The sequence below is a fragment of the Carlito syrichta genome, unplaced genomic scaffold (genome assembly GCF_000164805.1).
Source record: "Carlito syrichta isolate Samal-C Ts95f unplaced genomic scaffold, Tarsius_syrichta-2.0.1 Scaffold311678, whole genome shotgun sequence".
NCBI lineage: Eukaryota > Metazoa > Chordata > Mammalia > Primates > Tarsiidae > Carlito > Carlito syrichta.
In genome coordinates, this window is record NW_007255774.1 from 515414 (window position 1) to 534402 (window position 18989).

The following is an 18989-nucleotide window of genomic DNA, read 5'->3' on the forward strand; positions in this document are numbered from 1 at the left end:
AGTGGCCGCTCCCTGGCCACCGCAGCCTCGACATGCTGGGTCCCGCAATCCTTCCGCCTCAGCCTTCCGAGTAGCCGGAATTACAGGCATGCGCTACCACGCCCGGCTGATTTTTTGATTTATTGTAGAGACGAGGTCTCGCCAGGTTGCCCGGGCGGGTCTCGAACTTGTGGGCTCAGGCAATCCACTCACCTCAGCCTCCCAAAGCACGGGATTACAGGCTGAGCCACCGAGCCCAGCGTTAAGTACATCTTATATAAAAGCAGTAGAAAAGAAAGGAAGGAAGGAAGGAGGGAGAGAGAGAGAGAGAGAGAGAGAGAGAGAGAGAGAGAGAGAGAGAGAGAAAGCAAGAAAGCAAAAAAAGAAAGTTTTAAAGGGCAGAAAAACAAGAGGGAAAGAGCGGCTCCCAGGCGCAGAGCTGAGACGGTCCCTTACCAGTGAGGAGGGTGAGCTTGGCCATCTTGCCCCAGTGGTGGAGCATTCCTCATCCATCCTGCTTTTTATACCCTCTTGGTCCTCTACCGTGCCTTATCAGAGTCTTCTTGGTCAAGATTGCCTCTAAAGCGAGTGCGTGTTGCATGCAATGCTCACAAAGGTCAAACCCATTTAAGAACCCATTATTGGTTGGGAAACACTACTATCTTGAGTTCATTTTACAAGACGAAAAGATTGGGCTCAAGTCCAGAAGCCACACAAATAGACTCCATTATGGAATGGCTTACATAATTCGAAATGTTTTTTGTACAGCAGCCTGTCTTCACTGTTGGGTTCGCGAAACAACTAATCAGCTATTTCACACACTCTTTGTGAGTCACAGGTCTTGACTGGCTACATTTATGTCTTCTTTTCTGTCATTCGGTTACTCATCCTAAGAACAGAGATCTCTCCTTAAGCAAAGGCATAGGTGGTCTCATGGCCCGCTCTGTGTTTTTGCCTCCAAATTCATGATATCCTTTCCTCTTATTAATTTTTCTACTTCTATTCCTCCTGCTCTTTCCCAGCCCTCCACCCCTGAAGTGACCTTCACTTGGTTCCTCTGTACTCAAGAGGCTCCTGTCCATGGCGATACTTCCTGGAGTTCAGCCTTCCTCAGGGCCTCCAGACTCTAAGCCTAATGGGTGACCCTTCCCAGGTGGTGCTTATCCCTAGGCCAGCACCTTCCTGTTGCCCATAATTCTGTGATTGGTTCCAAATTTTGATCACTGAGGCTCTCACCACAATAGTCATTTTGACTCATCCCCTTCCTCTGTTCTCATAGGTCACTGAGATCTACAATGCTTCTCTTGTTGGTCCTGAAATTCTCCCCCTTCTAAGGACTGTCCATTCCACTCCCTACCACCATTGCTCTCAGAGCTTATCACTGTGACATTTGTCTGTAGCTTCCTTCTTTTTTTCCTTAATCCATCCTAGATATAGCTCCAAGTCCCTGGAGGTAGGGAGTAGAGGGTAAGGCTCCCCATTGCTTCATAAAGAGTCCTTTCTTCTTTACCTGTTATCACAACTCCACAATCTTGCCTCAATTTATCCTTCCAATTTAGCCTCTCAATTTAAATCTTGCATATTAAGTTAGCAATTATCCATGTTCAAAACCAGTCTCACCTTTATCCTTTTGCTGAGACATTCCCTCTGCTTAGAATACAGAATATTGTTCTCCTGAACCCACCTTCCACCGCCATCTTTAAAGGCCCAGCTCAAATGCTTTTCCTCATAATACCTTCCCCCAATCATCACAGCTGGAAGTGACCACCTTCCTCACTTCTGCTTGTCTGGCATTTTGTTTGTTCCATTCTGATAATTCACTGCTTCTTCTATAGGCCATTTGTCGAAAAAATGTGGAACCAGTGGAAAGGGCCATGCAGATTGGGGTTCAAATCCTTTCTACAAATCCTATTCAGCATTTATTAGGCATGGAAAATTGAGGTGGTTCCTTAATCTCAGTTTCCTAATGTATAAAAGTAGGATAGAGGCCGGGCTTGGTGGCTCAGTGTGTAATCCTAGCACTTGGGGAGGCCAAGGCGAATGGATTGCCTGAGCCCGCAGGTTCAAGACCTGCCAGGGCAACTTGGTGAGACCTCATCTCTACAATAAATCAAAAATTAGCCTGGTATGGTAGCATGTACCTGTAGTTCCAGTTACTTGGAAGGCTGAGGCAGAAGGATTGCCAAGCCCAGCAGGTTGACGCTGGGGTGGCGGTGAGTGTGTTACTGCACTCTAGCCTGGAGTGAGACTCCAACTAAAAAAAAAAAAAAAAAAAAAAAAAGGGATACAAATACCTACTTTTCAGAGTAGGCTTAAGCTTTAAGCAAAATATTTGTAAAGAATCAAGTGCATAATGAATACTCTGCAAATAATAACTATCATTATAGAATATTTGCACATGCTGGGCTTGGTGGCTCAGCCTGTAATCCTGCGCCTTTGGGAGGCTGAGGTGAGTGGATTGCCTGAGCCCGCGGGTTCGAGACCCGCCTGGGCAGGGAAGAACTCATCTCTATAATAAATCAAAAAATTAGCAGGGCGTGGTAGCGCGCGCCTGTAATTCCGGCTGCTCAGAATGCTGAGGCGGAAGGATCACCGGAGCTCAGCAGGTCGAGGCTGCGGTGGCCGGGAGTGGCCACTGCATTCCAGTCTGGGCGACAGAGTAAGACCCCAACTCAAAAAAAAAAGAAAAAAAGAATATTTGCACATACCTTGTCTCCCATTTTACTAACATCTTAAGAAAACTAGTTTTAAAAAAAGTGAAATCCACATTGATTACCATGTTGCCCCTAAAATATATTTCCTGTGCAAAATAGGCCCCCAACATAGACATTCACTGAGCATGAAATGAATTAATTTTAGTAGGAATAACTACTGTATTTTACACATGGAAAACTGGCTGGCGCAAGGACATCTTTTGAGGCAGAGATCTTTCTTTCTTTCTCTCTCTCTCTCTCCTTCCCTCCCTCCCTCCCCCCTCCTCTTTCTCCTTCTTTCTTTCTTTCTTTCTTTCTTTCTTTCTTTCTTTCTTTCTTTCTTTCTTTCTTTCTTTCTTTCTCTCTCTCTCCCCCCTTTCCCTCCCTCCTTCCCTCTCTCTCTCCCTTCCTTCCTTCTTTTATTTCTTTCCCCTCCCTCCCTCCCTCAATGTCTGTCTCTTTCTTTCTTTCTTTTTGCAGAGTTTCACTCTTTTGCCCAGGCTGGAGTGCAGTGGTGTGATCCTGGCTCACCACAGCTTTCACCTCCTGGGCTCAGGTGATTCTCCACTTCAGCTTCCTGAGTAGCTGGGACTACAGGTGTGTGACACCATGAATAGTTAATTTTTCAATATATTTTGTAAATTTGCGGTCTGGCTATATTGTCCAAGCTGGTCTTAAACTCCTGCGCTCAAACAATTCTCTTGCCTCAGCCTCCCAAAGTGCTGGGATTACAGGTGTGAGCCACTGCAGCCAGCCAAGTCACACCTTGTAGGAGAATGTCTAGATTTGCTGCCTACCTTAATGCTGGGAACTGCAGAATAGATTTTAGTTGAGACTCTTTTCAGTTTGGGGAGAACTGGTATAAAACGAATAGAGTGAGGCATTGAGGCACTGTATACCCCAGGTACACCTGTAGGAAAGGTGAGGGGTTTCTTTCATCTTGTACTCCAGCCCTCCTAGACCACCTGGTCTCTTCTTTGTCTCTCTAGTTGTGTTTCAGAATGCTTAAAGCTTTCATCACCCTTAAAAGTAAAACAGGTGAGCTAGGGAGTACTAGTGTGTGGCATATGGAGCCTGTTGCTGGTACCTGTGGGTACTGGATTCAGTCCTACTTCTGATTTGTTTTGTGTTCTTATCCTGTAGAATGTCATTGAGGTCCTGACCTCATTCTTACTCCCGGATCTTAAGGCTCTCGGGTGAGTTCAAAGAAATTCACTATTGTTTGTGCTAGTTTAGTAATGGAGCTAGTTGATCTGAAAGTCTCTCAACTCTGTGTGATCTTCTGGAAAACCCACAGAGAGCTATTAATATTCCTTTGTTCTAGCCTCTCTTTCAATCATGAGGGCAGAACCCCATGCTACAATTCCAGGGCAGAGCTGCCTGTATCTTCCAGAGAACTTGAAAGACTAAGATCACAGCAGTGGCAGGAGTGGGGGTGGGTGTGAGAAATAATAGCCTTTAACTTAAGTTGGAAGCAACAAATGAGAAAACATCCTGGACTTGGAAGTCAGAAAATTTCTAGTGTGAGCTCTACCACTAACATGCTGATGGCCTTGGAAAAGTCACTTAAATATGCCAGAAATACAACAGTAATTACACTAAATATAAATGTGTTAAATATTCTAGTTATACAGTTCGGGCTCAGTGGCTCAACCTGTAATCCCAGCACTTTGGGAGGCTGAGGTGAGTGGATTGCCTGAGCCCGCAGGTTCGAGACCTGCCTGGGCAACTTGGTGAGACCTCATCTCTACAATAAATCAAAAAATTAACCGGGTGTGGTAGCGCGTGCCTGTAGTTCCAGCTACTTGGAAGGCTGAGTTGGAAGGATCACCAGAGCCCAGCAGGTCGAGGCTGCGGTGGCTGGGAGCAGCCACTGCACTCCAGTCTGGGTGACTGAGTGAGACTCCAAACAAACAAACAAAAAATATTCTAGTTATAAGCCAAAGATTGCCCATGTCTTTTCTCTGTTCTTTTTGGAGTTGGAGTCTCACTTCATTGCCCAGGCTGAAGTGCAGTGGCATACTCACAGTCACTCCAGTGTTGACCTGCTGGGCTCCAGCAATCCCTCCGCCTCAGCCTTCCAAATAGTTGGAACTAGAGTTGTGCTCTACCACGCCCGGCTGATTTTTTATTTATTGTAAAAGCGAGGTCTTACCACGTTGCCCGGGCTGGTCTCTAATCCACGAGCTCAGGAGATGCACTTGCTTCAGTCTCCAAAAGTACTGGGATTACAGGCTGCGATACTGAGCCTGGTGTCTTTTTTTAAAAAAAAATTCAAGTAAATGTTGCGAATAAGAGAAATATCATAATGACACAGCAAGTTTAAAATAAAAGGATGGAGGCCATATGCAGTGGCTCAAGCCTGAAATCCCAGCACTTTGGGAGGCCGAAGCAAGAGGATTGCCTGAGTCCAGAGGTTTGAAACCAGCTTGGGCCACTTGGTGAGATCTCATCTCTACAATAAATCAAAAAATTAACCGCGTGTGGTGGCACATGCTTATAGTTCCAGCTCCTTGGAAGGCTGAGGTGGAAGGATCACATGAGCCCAACAGGTCAAGGCTGTGGTGGCCATGAGCATGACACTGCACTCCAGCCTAGGCAACAGAATGAGACTCTGACTCAAAATAAAAAAAATAAAATAAAACAAAAGAATAGAAAAAGTATACTACACAAACACTAACCAAGAGAAAGCAGGTGTAGCTATACTGATATCAGACAAGATTGACTTTAAAACAAGAAGCACTCCCAGAGATAAAAAGAAAAAAAAAGGACATTTAATAATATTAAGGGGTCAGTCCAACAAAAAGATATCGACATCCTTAATCTCTATGTACTCAGTAACATAGCTACAAAATATATAAAGCAACAATTGACAGAACTAAAAGGAGAGATAGACAAGTCCACAATCATAGTAGGTTTTAAAGTACCTCTCAGAGTAACAGAATAAAGAAAAAAGTCAATAAATGTCTAGATCTGAGCACATTATTAATATTTGGTCTAATTGACATACATAAAACATTGTAAACACGTTTGCACAATCACATTATTTTCAAGTGCATATAAAGGAGTAAAGAGGGCAAGGATCCTTGTTTCCAGAGCATTCTTATCACTCAAAGAGGAAAAATACTCTAATGAAGAGACAGAGTATAGCAGGTGGTACTCATAGGCGTGAACACAAGAAAGCTGAGAATGTTGATTTGCATATGGGAAATCAGGTAGGAGGTGTTAAAAGAAAGCATCCTTCCAGTAAAAGATGAGTCACAAGTTAAAAGGAAGAAAGGGAGGAGATGCAGTTCCCATCTCCTATAATCTTGTAGTCAGATACTGTGGCTCACTATAATCAGCCTAGGGAATGTACCTATGTCAAACTATTCATTTGTTAATGTTTATTCATTTATTCCATAATGGCCTGATGAATGTTTGCATTGTGTCAGGTATCATGCAGGTGCTTGGCTATATGAGTAAGCAATACACAGGGCTTACTAACACTGGTATAGACAGATACATAAATAGAAATTTATAATCCATAAATTTATAAATCTATAACCATGCTACAAGGCAAGCTAGAGTGATTATTACAGCAAGTTAAAAGGAATCCAGCCTGAGTTTAAGGATACCAAAGGAAACGGTTAGAGGTAGGGAGGAGAAAATCAAGAAGATATTTTTAAAGAAGATTGTTTTTAGAATATTCAGCATCTAGCATTGAGGTACAATAAAGACAATAGAAAGAAGGGGAGTGAGTTTAGCCCAGAAAAATGACAATGTGAAAATACGCTGCTAAAAAGAATAAAATACCTCTGACATACTAACGAGATGAAAGGGTGTCTGAGAGTAAAAGAAAGCGAGGTGCAAAAGAATATGCTTCTGAATATATAAAACAAAGAAACAGGTAAAATTGGATTCGTTTGGAAAATAGAACTGCAGGGAAGTATAGACAACGGTAAAAAGGACCACAGTGCTTTTCAACTCTTTGGGACAGGAAGTGGAGTTGCTTAGTGCACCTCTTGGACCTCAGCTGGTCTTGTTATCTGCTTCAACTAATGGAACACAGCTAGAGAGAGACTGTGAGTTCTAGGCCTACTTCTGAAGAGGCTGTGTGGATTTTGTTCTCACACTCTTGGAAAGTTGAAACCGCCGTGTGACCAGGGCTAGCCTGAGGGACAACGAGAAACATGTGGCCAGTCACTGGAGGGGCTCTGGTAGACAGCCAGGCAACTCCTAAAGACAGAGCTGGCCAGTTGACTGCCAGCTGATGAGCACAGATCCATGAATAAGCTCAACCCAGGCCAGGACTGACTGGCTCAGCCTAGCCTAAATTGCTGGCGCATGGAATTGTGAGCTAAATATATTGTTACTGCTTGAGGTTTTTTTTTTTTCCCTTTCTTTTTTTTTTGAGTTAGAGTCTCCCTCTGTTGCCCAGGCTGGAGTGCAGTGGCAAACTCATGGCCACCTCAGCGTGGACCTGCTGGGCTCAGCCTTCCAAGTAGCCGGAATTACAGGGGCGTGCTACCACGTCTGGCTAAGTTTTTTGATTTATTGTAGAGATAAGGTCTCACCAAGTTGCCCGGGCTGGTCTCTAACCCATGGGCTCAGGCAATCCACTCGCCTCGGCCTCCCAAAGTACTGGGATTACAAACTGAGCCACCAAGCTGGACACTGCTTTAATTTACACTTAAATTATTTGAAATTACGGTTAAAGAAAACAATATGGAACTTACCTTCTCAGCCATTTTTAAGTATATAGTTCAGCTGTGTTAACTATAATCACAGCATTGTATAGCAGATCTTCAGACCTTTTTCTAACAAGGAACTTTTTCAGTTTTTATCTTGTAAAAATGAAACTCTGTACCCATCAAGCAACTTCCATTCCACCTCCAGCCCCTGGCAACCACCATTCTACTTTTTGTTTCTAATATTTTGACTGCTTTAGATATCTCATAAAAGTAGAATCATATACTGTATGTCCTTTTGTGATTGGTTTATTTCACTCAGGATGATGTCACATTTTAGCATGTGGAATTGTTGCTGTTTTAAGCCACTATATTTTAGGGTGGTTTGCTACACAGCAAAACTTTAACATGGAAAGGGTGCTCTCAAAGAGTCTATGTCTGGAGGGAAGATTTTAAACCTAGTGGACTTAAAACCTAGCTATTAGAGTGAAAAGCAAGGGAAAAGAAAAGAAAAAAGACCCAAGTATTTCACTGTATAACAAGACTTATGAACAAAGGTCTGTAAGGCCTGTAAGTTTTATCCTCTAGGCTAGTTCCCTAAACTGTCCTTCAGAATTGTGTTAATGGTGATGTGTTTATGATGAAAAGGCTTCTTCGAATATGTTCAAGAAATGCTGCATATGAGATGTCTCTCTTGGAAAATCACAATTGACGTTATAGTAAAAGCACAGAGAAGTCCTCTATACCTAACCTCCCATTTCCTAAATATGTCTAATCCATATTTTTTCCCCAAGAGTCTCAGGTTTCCACCCGGTAAAACATGTCAAGAAGGGGGTATAGCAGGCAGTGTTTCTCAAATTATTAATCTGTGGAAACCTTTTGTTACATACAGTATATTTATTGAAGTTCTAGAGTATATGTCAAGAAACATTGTAGCTCTGTCTGATAGAAATACAATGGGAACTATATATGTAACTCTAAATTTTTTTTTGAGTCAGAGTTTCACTGTCACTCAGGCTGTTGTGCAGTGGCACAATCACAGCTCACCACAGCCTCAGCCTCCTGGGCTCAGGCAATCCTCCCGCCTCAGCCTCCTGAGTAGCTAGGATTGCAGGTGTATGCCACCATGCCAAGCTAATTTTTTGATATTTTGTAGGGATAAGGTCTCACTATGTTGCCCAGGCTAGTCTTGAACTCAAGCAATCCTCCCGCCTTGGCCTCCCAAAGTGCTGAGATTACAGGTGTAAATCATTGCACCAGACATCCAAATTTTTTAATGGTCACATTTAGGAGAGTAAAAATAAACTGGTGAAATTAATTTAATAATATATTTGATTTAATTGTATATATCTAAAAGTATCATTTCAACATGTGATCAATATAAAACCATTGCAATCTTTTACTTTTTTTCCTTCTACTAAGTCTTCAAAATCTGGAGTGTGTTTCACATCTCAGTTTGTCCTAACATTTCAGGTGCTCAGCAGCTACTTGTGACTCATGACTAATGTATTGGACAGCAAAGCTCTAGATAGACCAGCAGAGAACTAAAACCTGCCTCTATTTCAGCTTCCACAGGTTTGCTTTGATGGATTGCATTTTGGACTTAAGCCCTCCCTTTCTTTTAAGGGATGTTATGGAGAGCATTCACACATAAAAATAGGCCTTTGTGTTTACAGTAAGGATGCTGATCCTCACAGCATGCGGTGTTTTGGTTATAAGAATCCTGGAGGGAAGTATATCTCTGAACTTTGAATCTAAAATAGTTGTATTTGTCTTGGTTTGTTCTGATTTTCTGGACGTTATAAATTGTGTAACTAATTTTATTTCTCATTTTTTCTTTAGCTACCAGAAACATAGAATCAAATCTGTGCCCCACATGACCCAAGAGTATGGAAGAGCATTTCCCAAAATGTGCTTAGTTTGTTACTAGCTTCCAAAAATCTAGCCTTATTCAGAACCCAAATGCTGCTGCAGCTGATGGAACAGCTACCTGTCAGTTCCAAATTATTACTCTGACAGAATTATTATTATTTTTTGATGGAGTGACGGAGTGAGAAACTAGAGACAGCAAAACAAAAGAGGAGCAAATGAGTGTCAGTAGAAGGCATAGTGAGCAGCGTCTGATGCCACAGACTTGCCCTCTTCCAATCTGGGTGCCTAGAGCTTACCAGCCAGGTTTAAAGACTGGGAACGTTGCCCACCCGCCCCCTGGTCCTGGAGACAGAGACACTGCCCCCGCTCCTGCCCTTGGCCAGGCAGTGGTGGCCTAGATGTGCCGGCGGGAAGGGAACCTCGGCAGCCAGTGCCCAGGGGCCTTAGGTACACTCAGAGCCACAGGGTCGCCTGCGCTGCAGACCTTCCACGCTTCCCTGGCGAGTTTCCCAGGCAAGGGGGGTGGGGGAGGGCGGTAGGAAAGGGGGAGGCAGGGGACGCTTCGTGCTTTGGGGGAATCCTCTGCAGTATTTTCCTTAGATTCTGACCAACAATTGTCTCCCTCGGCAGGTCAGGCTGCTTCGGGAGGGTTGGACGCGCCTCCAGAGTTCCGGGAGACCTTGCACCGCCTTTCGCGACGGATCGCCAGCCGGTGGCTGGACGCGGGCGCGGGGTGCGACTCAGGGGGGCTGTGAACTGCAGGAGGCGTCGACGGCTTCCAGCGTGCGCCTCCTTCCTCCGGGGACAAGGAGGAGGGTCTCCGCTCCAGGCCCGCCCCGCCTCGTGGCGCCGCGTCGGGCCCCCGTGGCCCCCTCGTCGCCTGAAGTGGAGACTTCGGCGCGCCTCCGCTCGGACCGCCCTCGCGAGGGTCGCGGGCGGCGGAGGACGGATGCTCGCCGGACGAGCGGCTGGGGGTCGCTCCGGCTGGGTTCCAGCCCCACGCGGAAAGAGGGGAGCCACGGTGGCTGTCGCGCCTCGGGTGGGGCGACCCCCGCCTTATCGGATCTCTCCGCCCAGGCTCGCCCTGGTGCGCCTGGGACGAGCCGGTGGCCACCCGGGGGCGATGCGCCCTCCTTCCCGCACCTGCTGCAAGGCCGGAGCCCTGTCGAGGGGACGAGGGCGGCGCAGAGGGGTGGGCGTGGGGGTGGGGGGGGGGTGGGCTGGGGTGGGGGGTTGGCGACGGACAACCAGAGGCAGCGGAGTGTCTCCAGGTCCCTGGACGGGGTGTATTGAAATCAGACAGGGGTCCTGCAATTTTGGGTGGTGCCACCTGACCGGTTCCACTCAGCTCCCCTCTCTGTCCTCAGGTCCGAGGGCTGGCGCCTGGGCCGGGGATGGGGGGTGGCCTCCGGTTGTGGCCGGGCTGAAGGACAGCACAGGGTGTGGACCCAGGTCCTGGACACCGGAACGAGACAATCAGCTTTGAAATGCCTTTTCGAGCTGTTTGACCTCTGGGCCAGTTGTCTTGTCTGTAAAGCGACCGTGTGATGTCGTCATGAAGATTCAATGAAGTGAGGGTTATGAGTGCCAGGATGGGGCCCGCTCCCAGTGCTGGGTGTTGAAGAAATGAAGCGCGAGGAAGGAACTTGGAGAGAAGACGGGGAAGGCCAAGGGTGACCCCAGCTGGATGGACCTCCTCCCCGGACTAGTCAGGGCAATAAAAGGAGCCAACAGGGTGTGGGGATTCTCCAGATGAGGAAAACAATCTCGACACTGCACCAACAGCTAAAGGGCAAGCCGCAGGGATCACAGGGTGAGCTGGGGAAACCCTAGACCAGAAACACTCTAAATACAGGCTGTGAAATGTAAGCAAAGTATGTCAAATCCACAAGAAGTGAAACTCATGTTCTTTTTTCTGTTATTAGTGCACAGAATGACTGGGGCTAGTACTCTGTACAAATTTGGGTTCTTGTTTTCTGCTGTTTCTGACAACATTGGATGTATAATGGAATGTCTGATCAACAATTCTCAGTCCCTTCATGATATTTATCATCCAAAGCCAGATGCATTCCAGGGTGAAAGGGGGTGTTAAAATTATGCAATGTTTGAAATATTTTTTATTAGAATGTTTTATTATGCTTATGGACTTACATAAAGTAATGCTATTAAAACTATTTTCAAAAATATCTTTCTTCAATGTAAAAGTAAATATCTGTTTAGTAAATAAAAATGTAAAATTCTGAATGATTGTTCTTGCTACATATTCACAAACTTCAATCAGTTTCTTGGCCCTATTTCTAATATTGCACTATTGGCATTTTTCTGAGAAACAGAGTTTTTCAAATATGGTTTTATTTAATTTTTAAAATGATAGTGCCTGAAATCTTCTTCAAAGTTAACTTTCACGGTTAATCGATTTTAAAATGCTGGTACCTCCTGTATTAGTTTGCTAGAACTGCCATAATAAAAGTACCAGAGACTGGGTGGCTTAAACAACAGAAATGTATTTCCTCACAGTTCTGGAGGACTGAAGTTCAAAATGAGAGTTGGTTTCTTCTGAAGGACTCTCTCCTTGGCTTGTAAGTGGCCATTTTCTCTATGTGTCTTCACAAGGTCTTCCTTCTATATTGGGTCCTAATCTTCTCTTCTTATAAGGATACCAATTATACTGGATTAGGGCTCATCCAAATGACCTCAACTGAACCTCAGTAACCTCTTTAAAAGCTCCATCTTCAAATTCAATCCCATTCTGTGGTAGCAGGGATTAGCACTTCAACATATGAGTTGGGGGGGTGCATAATTCAGTCCATAACACCTTCTCTTGATTTTCTTCGTAGATCAGGAAACGATTTTTTTTAACCTTTCATTTTTATTATGCAACCAAAATTTAGAAGACTTGTGTACCCAAAAAAGTTCAATACCATAGTTCAAATTAATTAAAAAGTGATTATTAGGCCAGGCACACTGTTGTCCAGGCTGGAGTGAAGTGGCACACTCATGACCATCCCAGCATTGACCTGCTAGGCTCTGGTGATCCTTCCACTTCAGCCTTCCAAGTAGCCAGAAATACAGGCATGTGCTACCATACCAGGCTAATTTTTAAAATTTATTTATTGTAGAGATGAGGTCTCACCAAGTTGCCCGGGCTGGTCTCGAACCCACTGACTCAGGCAATCCACTCGCCTCAGCCTCCCAAAGTGCTGGTATTACAGGCTGGGCCACTGAGTCCAGCTCAGAAAACTTTAAACTGAGAAATTTTAATTCAGAAAAATTCCCTCTACAGGTGTTCAGAGCAAATTCTGTTAAATTGGGGGATCTTCTCAAGTCTAATTATTTTCTATTAAAATGCTTAAGTAATTCAACTCAAATATTTTAAGAGGTGGTCTTTTTTTTTTTTTTTTTGAGTTGGAGTCTCACTCTGTCGCCCGGACTGGAGTGCAGTGGCCGCTCCTGGCCACCGCAGCCTCGCCTGCTGGGCTCCGGCGATCCTTCCGCCTCAGCCTTTCAAGTAGCCGGAACTACAGGCATGTGCTACCACGCCTGGCTGATTTTGTGATTTATTGTAGAGATGAGGTCTCGCTGCCCAGGCCGGTCTCGAACCTGCAGGCTCAGGCAATCCACTCACCTCAGCCTCCCAAAGACATGGGATTACAGGCTGAGCCACAGAGCCCGGCTTCAGGTGGTCTTTTTGCCTCTACCCAGAGAACCTTTCTTCAGCAAATATCTTTACAAGACAAAACTCATCAAGTAAGTTATCTCTGTGGTTCTTTAAAATACTTCACCAAATGTAGAGATTGTAAGATTGTAGGCCTCTTTAGTTTCTTTCCAACCTAATATAGTAATAAATGTACCCAATTAAAAATAGTAGCTCATAAAATAGTAGCTCCATCAAATGATTTTTCCCACAAATTGAAATATTCCAAAGTGCAATTATAGATTTTCGGTACTGTATATTGCACAGCATTTGGAACGTCTCATTTCATTTGTTCAGTGTCTTTTTTTGAGGTTTCACTGTTTGCAACATTCTTTTTTTTCAACAATATTAGCTTACTAAAACTTTAAAAGTTAAAGCATTTGGGAGCTGCATTTGTTGAATACTTTGATGAAACTTTTCTAACTAATTTTGAGCACAACGCGACCAAAATTTAGAAGACTTGTGTACCAAAAAAAGTTCAATACCATACTTCAAATTAATTAAAAAGTAATTATTAGGCCAGGCGCGGTGGCTTAAGCCTGTAATCCCAGCACTTCGAGAGACCAAGGCGGGAGGATTGCCTGTGTCCAGGGGTTCGAGACCAGCCTGAGCAACTTGGTGAAACATTGTCTCTACAATAAATCAAAAAGTTAACTGGGCATGGTGGCATGCACCTGTAGTTGCAGCTACTTGGAAGGCTGAGGAAGGATCTCCAATATTTCTTCTTTGACAAAAAAAACCACCAAAAAGCATTACTTCGATGTCATAAATTGGGTGAAAAAATCCAATCATTAGTACAACTAACCAACCTGATTTTCTATTTGAAGTATCCAGTGGCATAGATTTTTTTTTTACTATCATTTAAAAGCTTTTATAATTGTTCTACAAATGGATCTTCACATTTGTACGTGTATACACATGTAAAGCTTGGAATAGAAAAAGAGAAAAATTAATCTGGAGCATCAGTCATCTGATTTAGCTAAGTGAAGGCTGAGGTGGAAGGATCTCCTGAGTCCAGCAGGTTGAGGCTGCAGTGGCCATGAGCATGCCACTACCCTCCAGCCTAGGCAACAGAGTGAGAGTCAAAAAAATAAAGTTAAAAAGTAATTATCTAATGACTCAAGCATTTCTAAAATTCAATTGACAATATGCAGCAAGGGGAATGCATGTACTGCCATGCAGATGTATGTTTTCTTATATTCAGCAGCAGAGTTGCTAAAACAAATTATAGACAGTCACCCTACATATATAAAAATATTTTAAAATGTGACAGCTTTTATTTTGAATGATAAAATATCACAGTTTTTGGGGACATACTAATGAGTGACTTATGGCCTACAACCAATTTCTAGGACATTTCTACCCTATAAGTTTTTTAATTTAGAAAGAACATTGTTTTATTATTTCATATGGTGCTATATTCCATCAATATTTACTTCATATTATCATCACACAAATAATTAATGTTTGATGCTGAATTTTCAATGGAATTTACATAAGCATTGACATTAATGTTAGATGTTTTGTGTTGCTGTGGTTTGACTGTGCCCCCTCCAAAATTCAGGCGTCTCCAGTGGGATAGTATTAAGAGGTGGGATTTTAAGAGGTGATTAGGCCGTGAAAGTTTCTCCCTCATGAGTGGAATTTAGGCCATTTTAAAAGAGGCTTTGTGGAGCAGTTCGGCTAGCTTGCCCTCTGTCTTCCCCTACCTGAGGATGCCGCAAGAAGGCTCCCACCACACACAAGACGCCGTTCCCTTGAGTGTAGATGTCCCGGCCTCTAGAACTTTGAATACAAGTTTGTTCTTTGTAAATTACTTGGTCTGTAGTATTCTGTTATAGCAATACAAACAAACTAAGACATATAGAAAGAATATCATTTTTGCATGTTGTGCTCTATCAGTATTTGAAGTCTGATTATCATTACAAAAAAAATATATATTAGAAAGAAGGATTTATTGAGAGGACAGAAAAGCTCCCAGAGTGAAAGGAGACCCCAGGGTATTGCCCCCAAATAATTTAATTTTAATGATGAATTTTTAAACTGAATTTACAATAGCATTTATGATAACATCCAATATTTCTTATTTAACAAAACAAACCACCAAAAAGCATTATTTCGATGTCATAAATTGGGTGAAAAAAATCCAATCATTAGTACAACTCATCAACCTGATTTTCTATTTGAACTACCTGATGGCATGGATTTTTTTTTTTTTTTAGTATCGTTTAAAAGTTTGTGCAATTGTTCTACAAATAGATCTTCACTTTTGTATATGAACACACATGTAAAGCTTGGAATAGAAAAAGAGAAAAATTAATCTGAAGCATCAGTCATCTGATTTAGCTAAGTGAAAATTTATGTTTCACTGAGTGTTTTAGTCCACTTGGGTTGCTATAACAAAATATCATGAACTAGGGATCTTTTAAACAACAGAAATTTATTTCTTGCCACTCTGGAGGCTGGGAATCAAGGACTGGCCAGATTTGGTGTCTGGTGAGGGCCCACTTTCTGGTTTATAAATGGTGCCTTTCTGCTGTCTTTACATGGTAGAAGGGGCTGGCTAGCTCCTTGGGGTTTCTTTTATAAGGACCCTAATTCTGATCACCTCCCAAAGTCCTTACTTCCCAATACCATCACCTTGGGATTTAGGATTTAATGTATTTTGGGAGGACACAGACGTTCAGACCATAGCACCGGGTGATATGAAAAATACTTTTGGCAACTACCTTTATGAAATCATCATCTTTAGATGAAATTCCACTAAAATGGTTGCTACCTTTGAAGCAGATGTTGATGCTTATTTGACAGATGTATGCCTTTTGGTTTTTATGCCATATCAAAAAACCCAGTGGTGGATGGTAAATGTCAACCAACGTCTTATGCAAGTTATACATTCGCCAGCTTTCATTGAAAGTGGAAATTCTTAATTTTTGATATATAGCTATTTTAATTTTTTTAGCTCCTTGCTGGCAAAAGCATTTATTTACAAAGTATAATGTGATAAACAATAAATTAAATAAGGGTTGTAGATTTATACTGCACAATAAATAACAAAACTCTGAGGCAAGAGCATTCAGTCTACAAGCTCAATGGTATGATTGCTTGGCTTCTGCGCTTCTCTGTTTGTGTTCCTCACCTATCATTTCCTGTGTTTCCTGACGATCCCATCAAGCAATGGCACAACTGTCTGGCCTGTCAAGGGGCTGGTCGAAGCAGCAGTATCAGTACTTCCCCCACCAGTTCTGGAGACCAGAGGCAGTAGTTGTCCCTAGCCACTTCCATCCAAGCACACGCCACTTTATTAGCGAGCATCCTGCAAGCAGTTATCGGAAGGGGGGCTATAATTTTTGTTACAAAAGGGCCAGCAAAAGAGAGGGGGTTATCACTGGTAACTGTTCAGATTTAATCAGGTGTATTAAAAAATTCTGTTTACAGAATGTGGCAGAAAGTAAAAGTATAAAGTGAAGGTGTATCAATTCCATTTCATATAACTTTAATACAATAGTAACAGAAGAATTTTATGATAAAAATTTTAAACCAGCTGGGTGCAGTGGCTCATACCTATAATCCCAGAACTTTGGGAAGCAGAGGTGGGAGGGTTGCTTATGTCCAGGAATTTGAGACGAGCCTGGGCAACATAGCGAGACCTCATTTCTACAAAAAAGTAAAAAAAATTAACTGGACATGGTGGCACATGCTTGTAGCCCCAGCTGCTCGGGACGATCTGGAAGGCTGAAACAGAAAGATCACCTGAGCCTCGGAGGTCAAGGCCGCAGTGGGCCATGATCATGCCACTGCACTCCAGCCTGAGTAGTAGATTGAGACCCCCGGCTAAAAACTTTTTTTCAAAATTGAACCCACACATTTGTTAAGTGAGTGGGACACTGGAACAGCAGCTAACCAGGACTGTCCCATGAAAACAGAGATATATAAATATCCTGCTCATCCTCCAGCTGGCCAAATGGAAGGGACGAGATAAACTTTGAGGGGATTCTGCTTACTGATGATTAGGCTAGTTTTGTCCAATGGATATAATCCACAGACTCCCCTCTCCCAACAAACCGGCTAGTGTGACTGGACGAAGAGGTGGTCGCCTTGCTTAGCAAGCTATATTCTCCCTCACCCTCTTCAGCATGGTTTCTGACAGGGGGAAGAGCAAAGGGTCAAGCCAGCAGGAGAAGGGGAACGTGGCTTTTTGTTCAGCTTCCTTGTTGCCTGCCCTAAGAGAACTGAAGGGTTCACGAGGGTGTAACATGGCAAGCCAATTTTTTTTTTTTTTTTTTTGAGTCAGAGTCTCGCTCTGTTGCCCAGGCTGGAGTGCAGTGACACACTCACGGCCACCCCAGCCTTGACCTGCTGGGATCCAGCAATCCTTCCGCCTCAGCCTTCCAAATACGCAGAACTACAGGCGTGCGCTACCACGACTGGCTAATTTTTATTTATTTTATTTTATTGTAGAGATGAGGTCTCGCCAAGTTGCCCCGGCTGGTCTTGAACCCATGGGCTCAGGCAATCCACTCGCCTCTCCCTCCCAAAATATGCTGGGATTTCAGGCTGAGCCACCGAGCCTGGCCAAGTCAAATTTTTTTTAGTGAGTTAATCTTGACATCATGGGTGACCGTCCTTTCTCCTAGCCTCACAGGTGTGTAAGCGGTGTGTGTAGACGATCCTGCAGGGGCCCTTCATGCTGGCCTTTAAACAAGGAAGCCTTGCTTAGGTTGCCTGCCACGGAGTTGGGAAGTGCGTGAACTTGTGAAGAAAGAACTCCTGAATGGAATGATGCCACAAATCAAGTGTTAGAGACCAGCCTGTCTTCTAGATCCTCTGCGAGACTATTTGGAAGCATATTTGTGAGGTTTAATCTCTCTTGTTCTCCAGAACCTACTTCCTCTCCCCACCTTCTTCAGGAGGGGCCCAGAGTACCAGAACTTCTCACAGGGATGCTCAGAGTCATCCTAAGTGAACAAATGCAGAAACAGAAAAACAAACACCACATGTTCTCGCTGACCAGTGGGAGCTAAACTAAGGATCCGCAAAGGTACAGAGAATGGTATAATGGACCCTGGAGACTTAGAAGGAGGAGGGGGAAGGGATGGAGGGAAGAAAAATCACCGGTCAGGTACAATGTGCACAGGAGGGAGTGGTGGGTACATTTAAAGCCAGACTTCTTCACCACTGTACAATGCAACAATGTAACCAAAAACTAATTGTAATCCCTAAAGCTATTGAAATAAGAGAGAGAGAGAGAGAGAAAAACATAAGATACACCCAGTAAGCAGTCATTTTAACATTGCTTAGCTTTGTCATGTTTTTCTAGCATTTCATTTTAATTTACCCTCTAATTACTAGCCAAGGACAGAACTGGTTGCTCAGAGGTAGCTATTGATACTTGTTTTGCAGCCCCTCCCCATCTCGTTTTGTACTAATTAGCTTTCCTATTCCAACTATTTGCATAAAAAACAAGGCAACCTAATCAGCCTTCATGACCTTCGTGACACAGACCTCATCAACATGGCAATCATGTGACCAACCCACCCATCTGTCCGCTGTCCATCACCTGACATCAGTTCCTGTGCTTACCTGTCCCCTTCGTGATGAGGTGAAACAGATCACCCCCCAATCACCTTAATGGCCTGCCCCCTTCAAAGGGAAAGTATAAAAGCATTCAACTTCAAGCAGCCATTTGCCATTGTTTTGTTAAGCACTGACCAGGCCATGTGTTCCTTGAGCTATGGCCTCCATGCTTTCTTAGCTTTGACCCCTCCCCTACCTTGGGGAGGTGAATCTCCTTCTCTCTCTAATTTACTTTCTAAATAAACTATATTTTCCCATCTAACTTCTGTTCAATTATTTGCATCTTTCACATGGCAATGGATTGCACAACCCCCAGCAGGTCTGACCTAACATTTTGGAGGCTTCCACTGGGATTTTGACCTAAGAGAGAGAGAGAAGAGAGGAGAGAAGGGGAGGGGAGGGGAGAAAAAGAAGAGTTGCTTTCAGAGAGGTTTTAGTCACCGGCCCTTCCTTCTCTCTGAGCCTCAATGTCTGGGCACCTTCTGGGAGTATGGGGACAATGCC

At 43.7% G+C, this 18989-nt stretch overlaps 1 protein-coding gene across 1 annotated transcript in view; it reads right to left on the bottom strand.

Annotated features, from left to right (window-relative positions):
- LOC103271461 (acidic mammalian chitinase-like) overlaps window positions 1-460 on the bottom strand; it is a 6978-nt gene extending 6518 nt beyond the window's left edge. Inside the window, exon 1 of the mRNA XM_008068928.1 lies at window positions 436-460. Within this exon, the coding sequence (XP_008067119.1) occupies window positions 436-460 (25 nt within the window). The remainder of the gene's footprint in view (window positions 1-435) is intronic.
- Between the last annotated feature and the right edge of the window lie 18529 nt (window positions 461-18989).